The 19,349-nt window shown below is 48.3% G+C and overlaps 1 protein-coding gene across 1 annotated transcript in view; it reads right to left on the bottom strand.

The window, feature by feature from the left end:
- Positions 1-2,996: 2,996 nt before the first annotated feature.
- SLC43A2 (solute carrier family 43 member 2) overlaps positions 2,997-19,349 on the bottom strand; it is a 29,392-nt gene continuing 13,039 nt past the window's right edge. Inside the window, exons 6-14 of the mRNA XM_057399474.1 lie at positions 15,438-15,530; positions 14,554-14,687; positions 13,916-14,118; positions 13,392-13,535; positions 9,849-9,987; positions 9,276-9,408; positions 8,330-8,403; positions 6,558-6,681; positions 2,997-5,745 (exon numbers count right to left, since the gene is read on the bottom strand). Coding sequence (XP_057255457.1) covers positions 5,584-5,745; positions 6,558-6,681; positions 8,330-8,403; positions 9,276-9,408; positions 9,849-9,987; positions 13,392-13,535; positions 13,916-14,118; positions 14,554-14,687; positions 15,438-15,530 — 1,206 coding nt within the window. The 3' untranslated portion in view covers positions 2,997-5,583. The remainder of the gene's footprint in view (positions 5,746-6,557; positions 6,682-8,329; positions 8,404-9,275; positions 9,409-9,848; positions 9,988-13,391; positions 13,536-13,915; positions 14,119-14,553; positions 14,688-15,437; positions 15,531-19,349) is intronic.

Here is a 19,349-nt window from a genome sequence, read left to right as displayed (position 1 = left end):
GTCATGACAACTGCAAACCCCCTTTACAGGGCCTGCACTCAATAAAGAACAACTAACAAGCCCTACCTTTATTACTTTTGTTACTGAAATCACAGGGCAAGGCTTCTCTTTGTGTGATTGGAAACAAAATGCCACATATCCAGTGTGGATAACTGAGGTGATGCTTTCTTGCATCGCTCCTGTAGCATTCCCACCTAGGGTAGAGTTGTTCCTCTTTCACTGTTTGATAGCTATTCACGCTGTGGAACTGAGCTTGAGCTCTTTCCCAACTTGCTGTGTGTATTACTTAACTATGTATTTAAGAGATTACTTTTCTAAGATTAGTTGACATCTGGCTGTTCACACCTAACCTGAGAAGAACCAGTCAAGGGCAACACTCGACACGTCTCATGCCACTGGGCAAATGACACCATGTAAAGCATTCATGCTTCCATAGCCTCATTAAGAACCAAGCAATACCTTTATTACAGGAAAACTAGTGATTAACTTAATACCACCTTTATTTGTAGATATTACTGCAAGAGTGCACATCACCTTACACACACAGAGAGGATGACACAAGCCTGCCACGAGGAGCTTACAGTTCAACTTTGACAAACAGCACATCAACCCTGGGAGCAGGAGGCATTGGGAGAGGCTAAAGCTGGCAGGTTAAAAAGAGAGGGCTTCCTTTAGAAGGGGATTGTCCCAAGAATGAAAAGTGACAGAGTCAGGCACAAAGAAGTGGCAAGCAGCAGGGGGAAGGATGACAACAGGGAGCACAGGACATGGTAAAAACAGATTGCACAGAGACAGGCAGAAAAACAAGGACCTGTAAGGTTTATAATTAACAGGTAAGAATGCAGCTACATAACACGGCATTGTTTCAGCCAGTCCACAGAAGAGAACGTGGTGACATATAAATCAGAAGTGGCTTTTTATTTTTAAGGAAGCAGCCCCTTTCCCATCAGGAATGCTACTGTAATACATATTTCTATTATGAGTACTTTGCACTTCTAAACTGGGAAGTGGGGAATACCAAAAGCTCTGCAGATAATAGAAAAGACTCAAAGAAAACCAAACCAACCCAACAAACAAAACCCTCAACACTTGTCATTTTAAATATTTCATTCTTTTTACCCTACAGTATCTGCTCTATAGTTGTGGCGTATTTTCCAAATTAGCAGCCTGTCAAGAAGGAAATCTCCCACTTTAAAACATGGTAGTGATTTACTGAGTTAAAATCTCGTTATCCTACAGTTTTCCTTTGTAGACGGAGCACGAAGAAGCCAGGCTTTGCTGTGGGAGTTAAGCATTCAATGCCTGGAGCAGCATTGCAGTGAAGTTGGAGTCTCAGCAAGATTTGCCTCTTTTGTGTTTTTGCAGACATCTGTGTCCAGTTTCATCTCACGGATCCTGACTCTCTGTGTCAGTAACTGAATAAAGCTGTAAAAGTGCCCTATTAAACAGAACAGCACACATTTTCTCTGCTACTCTTGACAGCATCGCTGCTATGAAGACTGTGTCAATGGTACTGACAGATTAGTGAAAGGAATAAGCTGTCACCCTCCCTTCCCCACTCAGTTTAATTCTCAGTTTATTTCCTGTAAGTATGGATATATATTACACATATTTAAAGTCTGTAGAGGCCAGGAGCAGTGTTTCCAAAGGTGCAATCACCCTTACACAGCAACACTCTTGAGTCTGAGGGCTCCTTCTGTGAGCAAGTACACACATACCAGGTCTCTACTTCATTAGCTTTAGCTGGGGATGCTGCTACAGAGGAGACAAGGGCTTTTCCATCATCACACTTTGGTGGCCCATTAATCTTTTTTTCCATAAGGTGGCTCATGCCACATAGAAAAGCACATCAGGAATCATCTTGGTCCCACATCACTTGGCTAAGAAAGCAGCAGTGCTGTTTTCCACTCCAGACTCCAGTAATCCACAATTACACTTCCATAACGGCCAAAGATCAAGGCAGGCTGCCCATGAACAACCACGTGTAACAGGACTATCCCAACAGCGTTCACTTCTGCACCATGCAAAACGACATATAGAAGAGGCTGAAGCCACTATGCTCTATCCTCCAATGGGCCCACCCTGCAGGAGGTACAGTATTTAAGCAGTTGTGCCACAGTTGGTGGAGTATTTGCACACCCTGCCCACAGATCCAGGTTTTTGATAGATAAATGTGGGACTGCTCTTTCAAAGTAGTTTGGTTCACAATTATCAGAGTAAATAAAATCCTGCTACATCAGACCAGTTTTTCACCTAGCCCAGCATTTATTTTCTCCATCCTTGACCAATTCTTAAGAGACAGAGCACATAGAAAAAGAATTTTTCCTTGGCATAACTTTCTTATATACAGCAACTAAAAGTCTCCCTGAGTTAACAGATGTATCAGACCACTTTTAACCAGCCCCATGTTGGAAAATAGGCTTACAGAATAGTTTGGGTTGAAGGGACCTTAAAGCTCATCCAGTTCCAAACCCCCTGCCACGGGCAGGGACACCTTCCACTAGAGCAGCTTGCTCCAAGCCCCTGTGTCCAACCTGGCCTTGAACACTGCCAGGGATGGGGCAGCCACAGCTTCTCTGGGCACCCTGTGCCAGCGCCTCAGCACCCTCACAGGGAAGAGCTTCTTTCCCAATATTTCATCTAAATACTTCTCATCCCACAACTTCCCACTTGTGTACCCACTGCTCCTGGTGACTGCCAGCTGAAGGCACACTTTACTCACCATCTGCAAACAGAGCCTGAAACTCCAGCTCAAAAAGGAGTGAGGTTCTATTCCTCACAGCCTACCAGCAGCTTCTAAACACCACAGCCCATCAGCAGGGGTGCTAAGCACATACATCCACCATTTTATCAGATGAAACTGGCTTAGAAGCTATTCCACATAGAAGGCAGGAACTGGGAACTGCAGTAGGGAGGTAGATGGCAGAAGTAAAACGGTGATGTTTAATTTAGCTGCATCTCTCCTGTGGCTTCCTGAAAACATGCCACTATTCCCCCATTTTGCAGAGATATTTCTATGGGGAATTCAAGTGGCCAAAGAGTGGAAGCTACCACGTATGATGTTCTGAATGTGAGGTGGAAGTAATGCTGAGTCAGCACACCAACAGCCATCTGTTTTAAGACACTGCCAGTCTGAGGACACTCACCTGTCTGAGCTCTCACTGATAAAAGAAATAAATAAGTTACATTTAACCCATTATTGTCATGTCACAATCAGAGCACAAGTTGGAATCTTCACAATATTTAGGAGTATATAACATGAAATGCAGAAATCCATAGAAAGCCCTCTGGAAATCTAGGCAAGCTGGTGGTCTCCAAACGTGTACTTGAGACGATGCCAGGTGAACAGGAAAATGAATCAAGACTCTGCCTCCTTCATTATTGCTTGACACAGAAGATAGGAAAGCTGGGGCAGTGGCTAACTCATACCAAAGCTAGAGGTCAACAAAAGACAAGAAGTTGTACAAGAGTGAAGTGTTGACAGCAGGCAGCAAGGCTGTCTTGGAACAAACACATTTAATAAAAGCAACACATTAAAAAAACAAACCCACAAACGTGTAAAATACTCAAGTAGTGAGCTATTTCCAAAGGAGTGACTGCAGACTAAGAGGTACCACGGGGTGGAGAACCGTCTGAGCTGCCCGCAGGAGCCTGGCTGGAGATGGCGCTGCTGCCCCACAAAAGCTGCCTCCTCCTCCTCCTCCTCTGCTGGCAGGGTTTCCAGCCGTCCTGCCCAAGAGGTCACCAGCCTTCTGTAGGAAGGGTGAAGACCTGGCTGGGCTGAGCACCTGCATGCTCCAAGCCTTCTGTAACGGGGTTAACACCCAGTTTCCAGGTCATTTCCCAAAGGAAGGTCTGAGCGCGCTGTTGTTTCCAATCTCCAGCACTAACAGGGCAGCGATTGACTCTCAGACTTTCCCAACCAGACATAAAGCAGTTGAATGATTTACCCCCTGCCAGGCTTTGCAGTACCACAGGGGTCAGCAGTTCAGAAAGCACCACCACTGCATCTTCAGAACTGTTTGGTTTCTGCTCCCAACCCTCCCGAGAGCCATTAGCTCAGCCCACTGCATTTGGTGCTGCATGTCCACTGGCAATAGCCACCCTCAACACTGCACCTTTCTGCTCCGAGCAGGTCCAAATGGTGCACTGGTTAATGCTAGTCACAATGCCATAGAGGCTGAGCTACCAACCTCAACAGAAAGGTTAAGGGCAGAAACATCAAATTTAGACAAGACTTAGGAAAACCTCTATAAAAATAAGCAGGTTAAAAATTCCCTTTATATTCCCTCCATGGTGAACAGACCTGGGGGCACCTTTACCCACACGTATTGCTCTAAGTCAGCTTCAGCATACAATCCATCACCATGTACTCTGTCCAGACAGAGCATCAGCATTGTAGAAGGTTCTTAATACAGCCAAACCGGCAGCTTTTTGGTCAGTCGCAGTAACCTGGTGTTCAGCAGCTTGGGGGCTGTTACCAGAATGGTGTAAATAAGCTATGGCTGGAGGAAGAATTACTTCGCCACATCACCCATATGTCCACAGGATCCAGTTACCACACACAAAGGAGTGTTCTGCACTCGTTGGTTCTTTTCAACAGCAAGTCAGCTCACAACATGTGAACACCAAGGTATTTGGAGCCCCAGAGCTCAGCTTCAAGAAGCTTTTCCACCTTTAGTACATGCTGCTGCTCCCCTCCCAGGGTCACGGTGGAAGGAAGAAGAGGCAAAAGGCAACAAGTCCCAAAGCACTTCATCGGTAAATGAGACCCAATTCCTATCTCAAAGGTTCCAGGACTGCAGACAGTTTAAAACACGTACAGGTGGTTTATGGGCCAGGAAGAGGAGTCATTCCAGGCCTTTGAAAGCTTGATCTAGGACCAAGCAGTACGCTAGGCTCTTCAGTGTGGAAGGCAGATCCATTGCTCACAAGTCTGTGTCATTTGCAGTAATAAAAGGTTTGGGAGCTGTCAGTGCTAGCAGCCAACATTTAGCAATACACTGAAGCTGTGCTCACACACGTAGGAATAAAATCCCCTTCCCTGCCTCAGGACCAGTCCAGGGTATGTCTGGATAGGCAATAAAACCACTGGGTCCAACTACATATCAAGCAGAGAGACCACTATGAAGCCTCAGGGAGGGAGGAACGTGCAGCTTGCATCCGAGACAATGTCACAGCCAAGGTTGGGGGAAGAGGAGGAGAAAACAGACTTCAGTGTGTTACCTTTGCAAACTCAAGTTAGGGTCTTTCTTCCCTCTTCCCCCATCCCTCTGTTCCTTCTCTCCCAAGTTTCCTATGCAGAGGCTCTGCCACTGGAGAGTGTGATCAGGGGATGGTTTAAGACACAGTATCTGTGTGGCCTTTATAAAAAGGGAAAGAGACCCGTGTTCTGGAATAAGGAGTGGGAAGTCTCCTCCTGCCACGTGTCTGAGGAAAGCACAGTCATGAGGTCCGGCCCTCACTCCAGTGATGGGCAAAGACTGGCAGAGCCAGGGGAGAAACAGCCTGGCTTACACCACAGGTAGAACCCACGGACGTGGTAGGAACCTGTACAGGGGAGGTTGTATTTGAAGCAAGAGTTTAAACAAAGGCTTCCTCATTGGGAGTGCCGTTGATTTTGAAGAAGAGTTTGGCATCCTCCATCTTCTGCTTTTTTTCCCTCTCTAGCCTGCGCCTGTAGCACACCAGGTAGATTGGAAGGCAGAAACCCAAGAAGCTCACACCAAGCAAGCCGACATTCACCTGCAAGGAAGGAAGACAAAACACACTCAGGCAGGCTGTGAAGACAACCCAGTCACGCGTGCCACCGTGTCAGAACCCAGCCCACATCACTCAGCTGCAGGCAAACTGGGAGCCGCCCTGCTCAGGGTATTGACAACAACCTCCACAGGATTACATTTGCACTGCTGTGGCCAGAGCACCACGGGTAGGAGTTAAATGCTGCAAGGGTTGGAGGCTCTGGATCATGGCTGCAATGGTTTTGCTCCACAGAACAGTCCACTCCTCAACAGCCCACTGGGGTGGGCACAGGGGGAGAGTCCTGGTTTCTAGGCTACAAGACCCTCCTCATGTCATGATTTTACTGAGCTGCCCAGACAGGCTCTCATCAAGAAAGAATATTAGCCCTACCCTTGGCTTTTCAGACATTAGCCCTTGGCTTTTTAGGCATTAGCATCAGCAACCCCAAATTTCCTGGTAATCAGAGGTAATAGCTCACAAGGGAAAGGGTATTTCTATGGCACTAAGGTCCACACAGCTTCACCCGCTTTTACTTGACAGGTTTTGACTTGCCACACAAACTGTTAGCACAAAGCACACCTGCAGCCTTTTCACTCCCTTTCTATACCACCAGCATAAGGGTTAGTGGCTTTCCCTCCCAGGGAGTCATTACCCACACACAGGGAAGTCTCTTGGACAGCACCAAGGTAACAGCAGACTAAAATTCCAGCTGGTTTTAACCTTGGTCCATACACAGGAGTCCTTTTGTTTCCAACGGAATGAGCCCAAATCATCTTAAACACTAAGCTTTGACGTTAAGGTTGGGAAGAACTTGCCCAGAGGGGGTCTCCTTCCAAAGGTCCCGTCAATGCCATGAAAAGAGGCTGCTGCAGAAGGGCGAAGAGGGCACTGATCAACGACTGCAACCCTGTCAAGCTGCCAAACTGGGTAGAGGGGTATCTGTCAACAGAGAAAGCAGCATTATTATATGTCACCTTGACTGTTCACATCACCCCGGTCAGATTACATTCCCAGTCAACTCCACAACACAACACAGACCCCAGACATGCATAATATGAAGAACTTCTCTCTCCTGGACTTATGTATAACTACCTCTTTGTGTGGAGCGTGTAGCTGTACCCCATGGTGTGCACAGTGCCTTTCTCTCCAGACTATTCTGATCCTGAGCTCTCAAACTCGATGCTCAAGCAGCATCAGATCTAGCACTTGTTTTGTTTCCCAGCTGTACTGCAGGCAGGTGGAAGTGCTTATACAACTACTGTTGCTATTGCAAAGGGACGAGAGTGTTGACATTTACAAGCTAAAAGCAGGGCCTCTTTATCCAGATGATTGCATTTGTGGCTGAGCAATCACTGTCATCTGGTCATAACAATTTGCTCCCTGTAGAAGTGAGTGAAACCTGAACAACAGGTTGGTGGGTGTTTTCCTTTTTAGAGGACAAGTCTGGTCCTAAGTCAAACTAAACAACACTGTTGATTAGGAAGTGCTGAGTATCAGACACTGCTCATGGAAAAACAGATTTCAGGGACAGCCTAACATCCTTCTCTATCCGTGACTGAGCAGCGTTTAAAAAGGGTCAGGTTAAACTAAGCTTGGAAAGAAAGAAGTGGGTCCAAACCTTGAAATATTCAAAGAGGTCACTCTCAAAGCAAAAACACCTCAGTCCAGGAAGTTCCAGAGTTGCTTCTACACTGATCCTGTTTGACTATTGCCAGATTATACATACAGCAACAAGCATTTATCTTGCCCAAGACAAAAACACTTCTAGCTGCCAGGGAACCAAAATCATATGCATTTTTGAAGCAGAATTTAGGCTGGTTTTCTAGTCTGAATTCCTTGGACATTGGGACTAAAACCCTTGACAGAAGGGATCTGTGGAGCCTCTATCCACAGAGATATTCAAAACCCAATTGACACAGTCCTGGGCAATGTGCTGTAGCTGACCCTGCTTGGACATGAGGGCTGGAGTCAGTGGTCTCGAGAAGTCCCTTCCCACCTCAACAATATCTGAAGGATAACAGCTTCTTTCTGTTCCTCAGGACAGAGGGGCAGATCTATTCCCAAACCCCAAACCATTGCTTCATAAGGAAGAGAGTACTTAGATTCAGCTATTGATAGTTTGGTGCATTGGAAACAGGATGGATGATGGCCTGGGAAAGGGAGTAGGCATCACTAATGGGATCTTGAGCAATGCTTTACTTCAGAGCAGACCAGTAGCAATGTATTATGTTAATGTTTTACCCAGACACGTAGCTACTCATTATAAGACAAAAAAAGCCTTGGAGTTTTTACTATATAACCTTAGTGTCAACAGCCTAGTATCATACCCAAGGCCCATTTACAGCTGTTCCTGTCTCATTGCAGTAGCTGTGCCAAAGGGATTAGCTGTTTCTGAACAAGGAAAACATCAGCTAGGACTTCAGTCCAACTATTATCATAGCCAGTGGTGACTGAGGAAACAAGTTGCATCATTTTTGCCCTCTGACCACAAAGACTTCACATCCTGATCCCCCTCTCACGTGAGCAGCTTATCATCCCAAACCAGTTTACCTGGCCAGCCATGTATTGTAGGCAAGCAGAGACTTACACAGCTGCGTAGAGGCCTCCCACAGCCGAGTGGATGAATCCTCTCACAATGGTGTGCAAAATGAAGGAAAGAATCTGGGAAGAGAAGCAGAAAGATGTCACATCCTAGATCCCACCTGGTTGTACCATACCCCAGCGTAACACTCCTAAAAGCTCTTCTTTGTAGCACAAAGGTGGGCTCGAGGAACCTCAAAGATCAGCACAAGAAGTTTCTATTCCTCTCTAAAAGCTCTGCTTTTCCATACTTGACAAAGGCCAAGGTGCAGTGCCCACTGAGGCTAAGCACACACAAGACCCATCTCACTTGTAATGTCCCAGCATCCCATGGCTGGTGTCACAATCCCTCCTGCTTGCTCTCGGGGATGGTTTAGTTAATTTTCCACAGGTTATTGCAGACAACACGTAGGTATGAGCAAACTGGCTGTTTGCCTGCATCATAAAGGCACACTGAAGGATAACATCAAATCCCTAGAACTCCTCCACCAAAACCAGATGGTGCCACAAAGTAAATAGGTTTATGACCCCACGGGTACCATTGAGCACAGCATCCGATGCAGGAAGAACCTGCTGTATAGATCAGTGTCATGCTTCTGCAAGCTATCTGACCATGAGCAGCTTATATCGAGCCCTGGTTAAATGCACCCACACTGCTGGGAGGATCTTGGTAGGGAAGTATTTGTGGTGACACAGCTTGAGTGTGAATAAATGCAGCGCCAACTCTGACATTTTAACTACAGCTGCTTCTTTAGGTTCCCTCAAGGGATGTAAACTGCACGGTTCAACTCTTAACACTGGAGTTCCCCAAGGAGTATAGAAGTCTCCCAGCCCTCCTGCCTCTAGCTGGGTCTGCTGGCTCACAGGACCTCGTGGCACTGTCCTGCCTGTCACTGTGCCAGGACACACACACCCCAGCCCCTCCATCACCCCCATCCGTTTGGCCTATTCACCTGCAGGGGTAGATTGGGAATAAGACAGGTGATTCCAAATCCAACCAGGAGGACGTTTGTGAATGCAAAGGCATTGGTGGCATTGGTGATTTTCTGGATCTGACGGTCACGCTTCTTCTTTTTCTTGTCACTTCTGGAAGGACAGCAAAGCCTGTGTTACACAAAGCACGCTCAGCAGCTACTGGAACTCACAGCAACATTCTCCACGTATCCCATCAACTCTATCTAAATGGGTTTGGCTACAGGTCTGCCTAAGGAGGTGGTGGGGTCTCCACCAGTGGAAGCTGAGGAACATCTAGGCAATCATTTCAGTGCTGTTAGTCTTACTGTTTGGCTAGAAGGGAAGTCTGAACCTCCCCTTGCTATGAGTTACGTTTGCTCTTCTTGACTGATCTCAGTGGACATGGAGGGCAGTCTGGTCCTTTCCTCTGCAATTATCAAGTCTTCCTTCAGGCTCGCTTTCTATCCTGAAGAACCAACATCCTTTCCAGTCCTTCATCACCACACACATCATGCAGAGCAGAGGGGGGCCTGCTACGCGGCTGCGTGTCCCGTGTGCCGCACACTACGCACTGCTCAGCGTTGCTCTCCTCGGTCTCTTCTGAGCCATCATCGCACTCTTTCAGCCTCCAGTCCATGATGTACCCGATCACAGGTGCTGTCAGCAGGCACAGCAGTTGCAATACCCCAAAGATGGAAGTGTAGAGAGCCACTGCAGGGAAAACAAGAGAGATTTAAGGAGCTGTCAGTCCAAGTGATACCATAGCAGCAAGAGAAAAGAAACTGCTCCTCCCTACAGATCGCCTCTCATTAAGAGCCCAGACCCAATCTACTCGCCAACTACCAGGCAAGGGCTTAAGGAGACAAGGTACCAAAGCCCCATTCCATCATATAGGCTCCCAGAAGCATGACATTAGAGTGGACATACCAGGCACACTTGCTTCAACCATTCTAGTGATCCTGCATCAGCCCAACAGCAGGTAGGGCTCCAGAAACAGGATGCAGCTACTGCTTAATGCCAGTGAGGTTTATGCTGGTTCAAACCAAAAGGGAAAGTTCTTACAAGCAACACATCCTGCATTAGTCATCCCCTCTCCTGCCTCGCTGGGAGCTGCAGTTACATCTTCTCCAGCCAGGAAGCTCCAGCAAGAACCAGCCAGGCCACGGAGGTGAGGACTAACCCATTTGGTGCTGAATGGGCAAGTTTGGAGGCAGAGGAAGGGGAGATTAGCAGCAAAAATCCCCACAGCACCATTAAGAACTCAAACTGATGATAACTCCCCTTGTGTTAAAGACGGGAGAAGCATCTACACAGCTTCCTAAGGGAAAGCTGATGCCAGCAGACTTCGAAGAAACCATCCCCTCCCGTCACTGAACAGTTCCCCCACCCTGCAGCACTGTTTCCACTTCCTCTCCGCAGCCCATGTGATGGGTTTGGGCATCACACAGCAGCGTGGTGAGTCACTGGTGTACCACAGCTCTGGAGGAAGGACTCCGAAACTGCCCACCTCAGCACAGAGCGTTCACCAGCTTACAGCGCCGAGGAAAAACAACCAAGAATGTCAGCGTGTCCCTCCCAGTGCATTTCCAGACCTACCCAAAGAACTGGAGCCAGGATTTATACCAGAGTTATCTCAGTAATGGAGAGAAGTTTCCAATAAGCCCTTCTCTTAAGCTGCTGCAGCACAGCCCAGCAGGGCACCTGATGATACTTTCCTGGCTCCAGTTGCTGGCAAAGGAACCAAGAGGCACTTCCAACTCCAGCCTCACATTCATGCCCCCATTACCTCCTCAAAGGCAAGGCCTGAAGTGGCCCCACATCCCCATCTCATTATAGCAACTGCTGTAGCCAGGAGAGGCAGGTGGCATCACCCTCTACAAGCACTCATGGAGCTGGTTTGCTCTTGTCTGGTTATTTTTTAATAGAGGGTAAGAAGCAAGCCATGCTGTCATGCTTTGCCTCTTCATGCCATTCATGCCCTTCATCTTGGGCTCTACGCAGCAAGGGCAGAAGCCAATGTGAAGCAGGGAATGGAATCTATGGGATCAGCAAAAAAAAAGGAGGATAGCAGCTGCTATAAAACTGGGCCACCTCAATTTGTTTATCATCTTAAAAACCATCCTTTCCTAAGGAGAAATAAAGCAAACAATACCTAGCAGATACCACCAGAAGTAGATAGGACAGAAGCAGAAGCCTGACTAGAGCAAACAAAGGGTGCACACGTGGGGACAGCCCCTTACATCCACTGTTCTACATGTCTTTCCCTCAAAGTTCTCCTAAGCAAGCACCTCATACAACCCAAGGTCTCCAAGTATTACCAGATTTGAAGCAAGGTGACAATTCAGTAAAGATGCAGCCAGATTTCAGCTTCTAGATATCAGGTTTATCCTCTCCTGCCTGCCTTTTACAGGATGACTTGCAGAGCTACCAAATTCCTTTGCTTCTCCCCCATCTTTTAGGGGTTTTTACAGGCTGACTGCTCTGTCCATGTCTAGGTTTTACAACATGGTCTGAGTCACCATAACTGCTTCAAGGGCACGGTGCCCTGCTGCAGCTTAAAAGACTTCACTTTCGGAGTGATTTTCCCCACATCCTTCTCTCCTGCTCAGGAATATTGACGTTTCCTTTGACCACCACACTTGCAGGATTGACTCAACTCTCCCCTTCCCTTGCTGAATGCAACCAAGAGCAGATGCAGGTGGAGGGAGCTCTTTAAACAAACCCATGTTCAAGTAAACAACTGCAAGAAGAACAAGGAATGCTAAGGGAGCAGCATCCCACCCTCTCCTGATCCGCACAGATCACAGTCCAGAGAGCTCCACATGCCTTGGAACTGCTCTCACAGCCTGACACTGCTGCGACTGGACAATACCACTGTTTTGCTGATGCTATGGAAACACTAAGACATTGGAGTGCACTGTGAGCCCAGGCTAATGCAGGGGGAGGAGAGGGGAAAACGGGAAGAAATCTTAAAGGTGGCACAGAGAAAATGCAAGACACCCAAGGGACAATCCCTTTATTAACATGGGAACTTGACCTAAAGAGAATTGGCAGCACATATGTAAGTCGAAAATACCAAGGAGGGAAGGAGAGGAGGGGAATGAAAGAGAAATAACTAAAGCAAGCCAGGAGAAAAAGGAAAGAATCCGGGTGGAAGAGTTACAAGGTAAGCAGAAACCGAAGCAGTGTTGGGCAAGGCAGGCAGCGTGGAGTTTGTCCTGTTTACTGTTTCATGTCTCAGTGAGCTCTTGAGCCAGGAGATAAAGAGCTGAATGCTGCAGGCTGTCAAAGGCTCAAGAACCAAAGCGATTCAGGGAATGCCAAGCCACTTGGAGTTTCCCAGTTTCCATCCCTCCCCCAGAGCTCCCTCCTCTTTCCAGAGGCGTGCCTCTTGATTTATCAGCTTCATGCAATCCAGATTTAACAAGTCCAAACTGGATCTTACTACAAAGGACACACACACACACACACACACACACACACGGGGTGGGGGGGGGGAAAGGCTAAGTCCTGTTTTGCAATCCTGGGTATTTTCAACAACAGCAAGCTAATGTATTCCTTCCCGTTTGCTCCATGTACTCAGAGCTATAAATACAAGGCCAGGGCAATGAGTGCCCCTGAGCCTCCCCAGCACACAACAAGCTGCACAAAACAGCCCTGACTTCACTTCTCCCCCCTGCAGCTGCTGGTTGAGACACCTCTAAGTCCAACCATTAGTCACTGGAGTCAGCTGCGCCGTCCTTTGTGCTTGCTTGGGATAACCAAGGCAAACACCTGATGAAATAGGCTTTCCCATGAAAACAATTATCACAGTGCAGCCCCAGAGGCTGCTTTCAACAGCCCATCTGGGGAAATAACATGGAATAGTGTTTTAACAGGCACAGGGCTAAAATTAGCTTGACATTCAAGTGTCTACCTCCCTGCCCCGCTGTCCTGGGCTAGTTCCAGCCCTCCACTAGACCCTACCAGCAGCTGTCAGCCGCACTCTGACACCACTAATGGCTACACACGGTGTATCTGCTGAGTAATCAGGCTTGCTGGCCTCTTGTAAGGACCAAGTCCAGGTCAGGTCCCACTTCCAAGGAAGCAGATTGATGTTTTCGGGTTAACCTTACCTTGATCTTTATCTCCAGACAGAAACTCAAGGATGGTGTTCATGGCTCCCATGTAGAAGATGAGCCGCAGCTGAGTGACACACATGGTGATGAGGCTGAGCAACAAGATAGGACTGAAGACACTCTTCATGAAGGAGGGAGAAGCTGCAGAAGGAATAACAGAGTCTCTGAAGAAGGCAAAAGGAAGCTTCAAACCATTCACTTCTGCCATACCACCGCGTAAGGAAGGGCTTGGTCATGATGGCAACAGTCTAAGAGACAGCAGTGACCATGCACTGTCCTCCTGCAGCCACACCAGTCACCCACGCTGTTGTCCCCACCACTGGCAACACCATATGGTACATTTAGGCAAGTATATAAGACCAGGATTCCCTATATAGCTGAACTTGTGTTTAAATACTGGTGGCTGGCACATGGCCCTGGCAACGCACACATCACCTATATCTCTTACAAACAGGTCTGGAGGCAACAGAGAGGCCAAGAGGCCTTGTGCCAACACAAGCATCCCACTCCTAGAACCACACCTGCATTGTCAGGCTGGCACTTCACTTCCAGGTCCACTGTGGACAGGCAGAGCTTGTTGTTCTCCTGCAAGGCTGTCGGCTCCTTGGGGCCCTTCATGGAGCTCCCCACGCTGAGCCGGCGCCCCACGGTCGTCACTTGCTTGTAGAACTGTTTCCCAGTGATTTTGTGGTCAAATCCCAGCCAGCTGAACTTGATTTTCACCCTGTCGGGTAGCAAAGAGCATGAGAGCTGCAACCCAGGGCAAGGAGTCAGAGGCAGTTAAAGCTGCAGGATGAAAGGCTACACGTGGATTTAATGAGCTGGTTTCCATCGACAAGCCTACAAACGGTCTGGATCCAGAGCACAGAGTTACTTCCCCAGGGCCAGTTTGGCATAGGTCAATATAGAAATACTTATGACTACTGACAGATCATTTTTCCTTCTTAATTCCTATGCTTTGGGAAGCTCCCCTTCCCACAGACATCCACCAGCCAAGACATAATGCGAATGGCAGACGTAAATCCTCAGCCTAAGAAACGGCAGCAATAAACAACATGCAAGGGAGTTCCCTGTCCAGCACTCCAAATGAGGAGTGAGAGCACTTCCTAGAGGATTAAAAATGGGATCAGCCCTCCAGGCCAGTCTAGAGGACACTTACGAATAGTCCATGTCTTCTGGTCCTGGGAAAGGCTCCAGGGGCCAGTTGAAGAAGCAGTTGAGGAAAACTAATCCTGCACAGCTTGCCCAGACGAGCAGAATGAGGATGAAGGAGACCCCAAAGTCGTATATAACCTGGAAATCACAAGGGAACATGGTTTTGGCTATAAGAGCAGGAAGATACTTCAATAGTCTTTGAATGAGGACTGAGTGGGAAAGAACATCCTACATTTAAAAGGGGTTTAACTCAAGTAGTAACAAAAGCCAGGTTTGTGACATGCAGGTTTAGGAAGAGAGGTGTATCCACATCTTTAACAGCAGCTATACCTGGAATAACATGCATTTCTCCTTGGAACTTCCCTGCACACTTGCAGCTCACCTGTACTATATCCCCTTTATGCTAACTCTGCAATGAAACACCTTGGTTCAGAGCCACTATTGCTCCACCAAGGCAGCCCAAGTGACCATCTCCTCTGTCCCTTCAGTGTGGTTTGCTCACTCTGTGTTCAAAGCCAACCACCATTAACAATCACACAGATTAAATACACACAGGTATTAAAAATACATCTATACATTCCTTAGAGCATAAAAAACCCAATCTTTCATAAAAAAAGATCTTCAGTTTGCCACTCATTTACCACTTTGAAACACTGTCTATTAGTAGTGTAATAGTAGTAATAGTGTCTATTATTAACAGACCCTTCTCTTTGCAGTAGTCGTTGCATTCTTGAGGCCACCTTCTAACACAGAAGGGAACTGAACCTTGCAAATGCACACCTCCAAGTGGTTTAACAAACAGCCCCTTTTTCCTTGCTGTATCATTGCTAAATGGTGCAGGATGCCAGCAAACAGCACCGGTGGCGAGTCATTATCCCACAGCCTCACCTTGATTCCTGGAAAAGTCACAGCAGAGGAAGCATAGGAGCCAATCATCAGGGCAATGAACGTGGAACGGAGGTCACCAAACATGTTGGGCAGCTGGGGAAGGAAAAGATGGGCTGAAACAGGGAAGGGAAGGAGGCTTTCTTGAGAAGATATTGGCATTTAGGATTAAGGCTCCCGGATACCACAGTCTGAAGCAGCCGGTTTTACTCCAGAATGGCTTGGCTCCTCAGGTTGCATTGATGCCTGCAGCATCAGGGAATATCGACAGTCCAAGAGTTATGGGCTTAACAGCACTGTTTCTTTCCAGACTGGCAGCATAACTTGGCATCAGTTACCTTTAGCACAGGAGCGTTTGCTCCTGCCCTTGTGCTTTAAGAGCTCCTTACCCCAAGCCCGTAGCCACCACCACCTTTCTTGGCCAGGTTCTTTTACACATCCCCCTCTTTATGGCCAAGAGCTGTTAGACACAGGGCTGTGATCGCTGCACAGCCTTCAACACACCCTGCAACTCCTTGAGCTGCCAGGTTGGTTTATGCACCCAAAGCTTTGCAGTAGACCAGAAAGTTCCTGTTGCAACAAGAAGGAGCAGAGACAAACACGAACTGTGTTGCTGTTTGAGTTTCCATCTCAAGGTAGGTTGCTGCCTCCTTCCATGAAAGGAGGCTCTCTTGTAGAGAGGGGCTCAAGCTGGTTATTTCTGCATCAGCTGCATGCCCAAGCACACTATCTAGCAGGGAGGTGCAGGAAGGCAATCATCACAAACACAATACCCACGGCTTTATTGCCTGGTGCAGGTAGGAAGCTGCTGAACTCCGCATCAAGCAGCAGGCAATAGCACCTCATGTTCCTGCCACCTCCCCACTTCAGTGCCTGGGCTCCTACCAGGTATGATGGCATTGCTGAGAGCAGCCCAGGCTGGTTCTGCAAGGATCTATTGGGAAAGCAAAGCTCTCTGTAGGCACGGCTAGAAGCAGCCCACAGCATCCAAGTCTGCCACCTCAACACCAAAAGCACTCCCAGGCTGGCTCTCCAGCTCCTGCTTCCACTCAGGACCCAAAAGCAGAGTGGAACAGGACACAAAGACCTTCCCACCCTCTTGGGAAAGGATGACCTCCCCATTTTCCCAAAGCACCGTAATTTAACCAGCTTCCATCACTAATGCTAGCCTGCAAGCTGGAGATTCCAGGGAGAAGCTCTGAAGTGGCAGGCTCAGAGCTTGGCTGCTACCTCCCGAAGCTGGTCAACACACAGAGATTCTGCTGCAGGATGACAGCAGAATCCCCTCCCACCTCCTTTTTTGGGTCACTCCATCCCCAAATTTACATGGGCATCGCTATCACGTCAGCCTCAGAGGGCCTTCAAAGCAGGACACTGCGGGAGCCTTCTAGGACTAAAGGCATAACCAGCATTTTATCTGCTTAGAGATGCTGCTGAGCAAAAATCATCCAGAGAATATTAGATGGAGCCTGAGCAAGCAAACGCTGTCATCGCATTCCCCTTCCCCGCCTGGAAAACAAATCCATCTTTCCCAGGAGCAGCATATAAGGCAAGCAAATCTGGCTTGTGTCACGGCAGGGCCGGCGTGTTTACAACGCAAGTATTCCTGTGCGGGAGCACTGGAGGATCCATCTGCCTGTTTATCATCCCTCTGTCTCACTGCAGAGCTTCCTATGCAGTGCAGTCTCCAGGTCCTCACATAACCCCCGGCCAAGGGAGCGGCACCAATGATGCTGGTGGTGAGCCCTGAGCAGAGGCAGAAAGCACTGCACTGCTCTGCAGAGAGCATCCATCCCCACACCCAGCCCCGGCTCCCTGCATGCGGGATGGCTGCCAACAGGCTGCTTTCAGGAGCTGCAGGCAGGAAACGGCGAAGGATCCAAAGGTCTGTTACCAGGCACCAAAAAAAAAGTCTCTTCTTGGAAGCAGTGGCCTAAATACACAGCCCAGCAAACAGCATCTGCAGAGCACAAGAGCTGCAGGTTACAGAAGAGCCGGTGGCTGTCGCCAGGGCAGGGCACTGATTTAACGCCAAACATCCCCAACCTAAAGCAGTCTCCAGCAATGACAGTAAACAGCAGGGAGCTGGGAGCAGGAGCTCCACAAACACAGCTGCTGCTTGGCTCGGGCTGGTTTCCCCCCGCCCCGAGATCACAGAAAGCCTTTTTCCTAACACACAGCTCCCAGGTGGATCCTCCTGCTCCGAGGGTCACTGCAGACATAGATGGGTATTAAAGCAAGCAGTGTTACCCAGCAAATCCCAAGTGTGCTAGAACAGGAGTCCTAGAAACGCTAAAGATGCCCAAAATGCTATTTTGGCACCAAGCAAGCAGCCAGATGACAAAAAAAAAAGGACATTGGAGATTTAAGGTCTTATCCAACCCAATCTAAGGGGAAACTGCCAACACCGAGCACTTGGAAGGAAAAGAAACCTGAGCCTATCTGGAGGAGGAGAGGGGAAGCAAAAGGAACAAGTCATCCATCCCTAGGCAGAAAAACAACTAGTAAACCAGCTAGTAAAATAACACACAGTATCTGCTAAGCCATGTTCTCATGCTGTCTTCACAGCAGCAAGCATGGGGCAAACCAAGCCCCAGAGCAAGGGGCCTCTTTGTCTTCCTGCCTCCAAGAGGATCTGCCCCTCATTCTGATCCTATCCCACAGCCAGAAGGGATTCCTCCTCCTCCTCCACCTTCTGCCCATTCTGGTACAACCGCCCCAACCCCACGATGACAGAAACACAAACTCCTCCTGTTTAAAGGTCAATGATACTCAATGTATTATTAACTTCATGCCCTGTCCGAAAGACAGTGACTTCATTTTGTCATGCCCTTATTACAGGCACGCAATCCTAAACTGATAAAACACTTCCTTCTTGCGGATTATTTTCTCATCTGTCCTATAATGAGTTGAAGACCTTAAATCTTCTTTTTTTAAGCAATTTTATCCACTTTTGCCTGAGGACAACCCCTCTACAAGATACCACAGCAGTATTACCAAACCCAGTTCCCCTCTTCTTGCAAGGACTGTTTGGGAGAACAGTGGAAGGAGTCGAGGGATTGAGAACTAGACTATAGGGGAACGGTGTTTTTGTCCAAGCTAAGCTTTGTTTTCCTTATCAGGGGTACATTTGGACACTAAAATGTCCTCCAGGAAAGCCTCAAGCTGCCCTCTTTGTCCAAAGCAGATGGGAATTCCTGTTCCCGTTCTCCAACGGAAAAGAACACAAAGCCCTAAGTTTTCCTACTATCTCCAAGCAGAAAACACTCCCTACACAGAGATGCTCCCCTGCTCCGACTCAAGGGTGAAGAGCAAAGCAGCTGTGATTCTCTGAGAGGAAAACAGGGCAGGGAACAATCTACCAAAGGCTCTTTGTGGTAATTTATCACACATGTTTGTTTCTCTGCATGAAATAGCTTCTGAGCAGAACCAGCACCAGATTCCTGCCTTGTCCGAGCCACCAACACGGAGCCGTTTCCATTTCCCACCCTCACTCACATTGGTTCAGACCGAGTCACGAGGCAGAAATCTCCCCTCTGCATTTGAACAGCAGGCACAGCCTGACCTTGTTCCCAGAAGCAGGAACATCGCCGCTCCCTGGCTCTCCCTCCTCCCCACGGCACACAGCACAGGGTACCCAGAAACAGCAGCTTGCTTTGGCTCTGCGTGTGCTTACATGATAGCCAGGGGACCTGTTACTGAGGAAGGCTTTGAACCCAAAAGACAGAGTGGAATACTGTCCCAGCATCCCTTAAAGATCCCGTTTATCCTTTTACAGGCATTGGGGATCTCCTGCCCTGCCATCAGATCGCACCATGCCCATGCACAGCGGTATCCTGGGGAGCACCCCAACTCCTGCCTGGGGGGGCAGAGCAGCAGCTCACTCAGCAGTGGGATTGTCCCGTTTCCTGGAGC

The sequence above is a fragment of the Pezoporus wallicus genome, unplaced genomic scaffold (assembly GCF_028554395.1).
Source record: "Pezoporus wallicus isolate ANWC-B61680 ecotype Strahan unplaced genomic scaffold, APGP_CSIRO_Pwel_v1 contig_8143, whole genome shotgun sequence".
NCBI lineage: Eukaryota > Metazoa > Chordata > Aves > Psittaciformes > Psittacidae > Pezoporus > Pezoporus wallicus.
The sequence above is the reverse complement of the archived record's forward strand: the minus strand, read 5'-3'. Positions and strand labels throughout refer to the sequence as shown.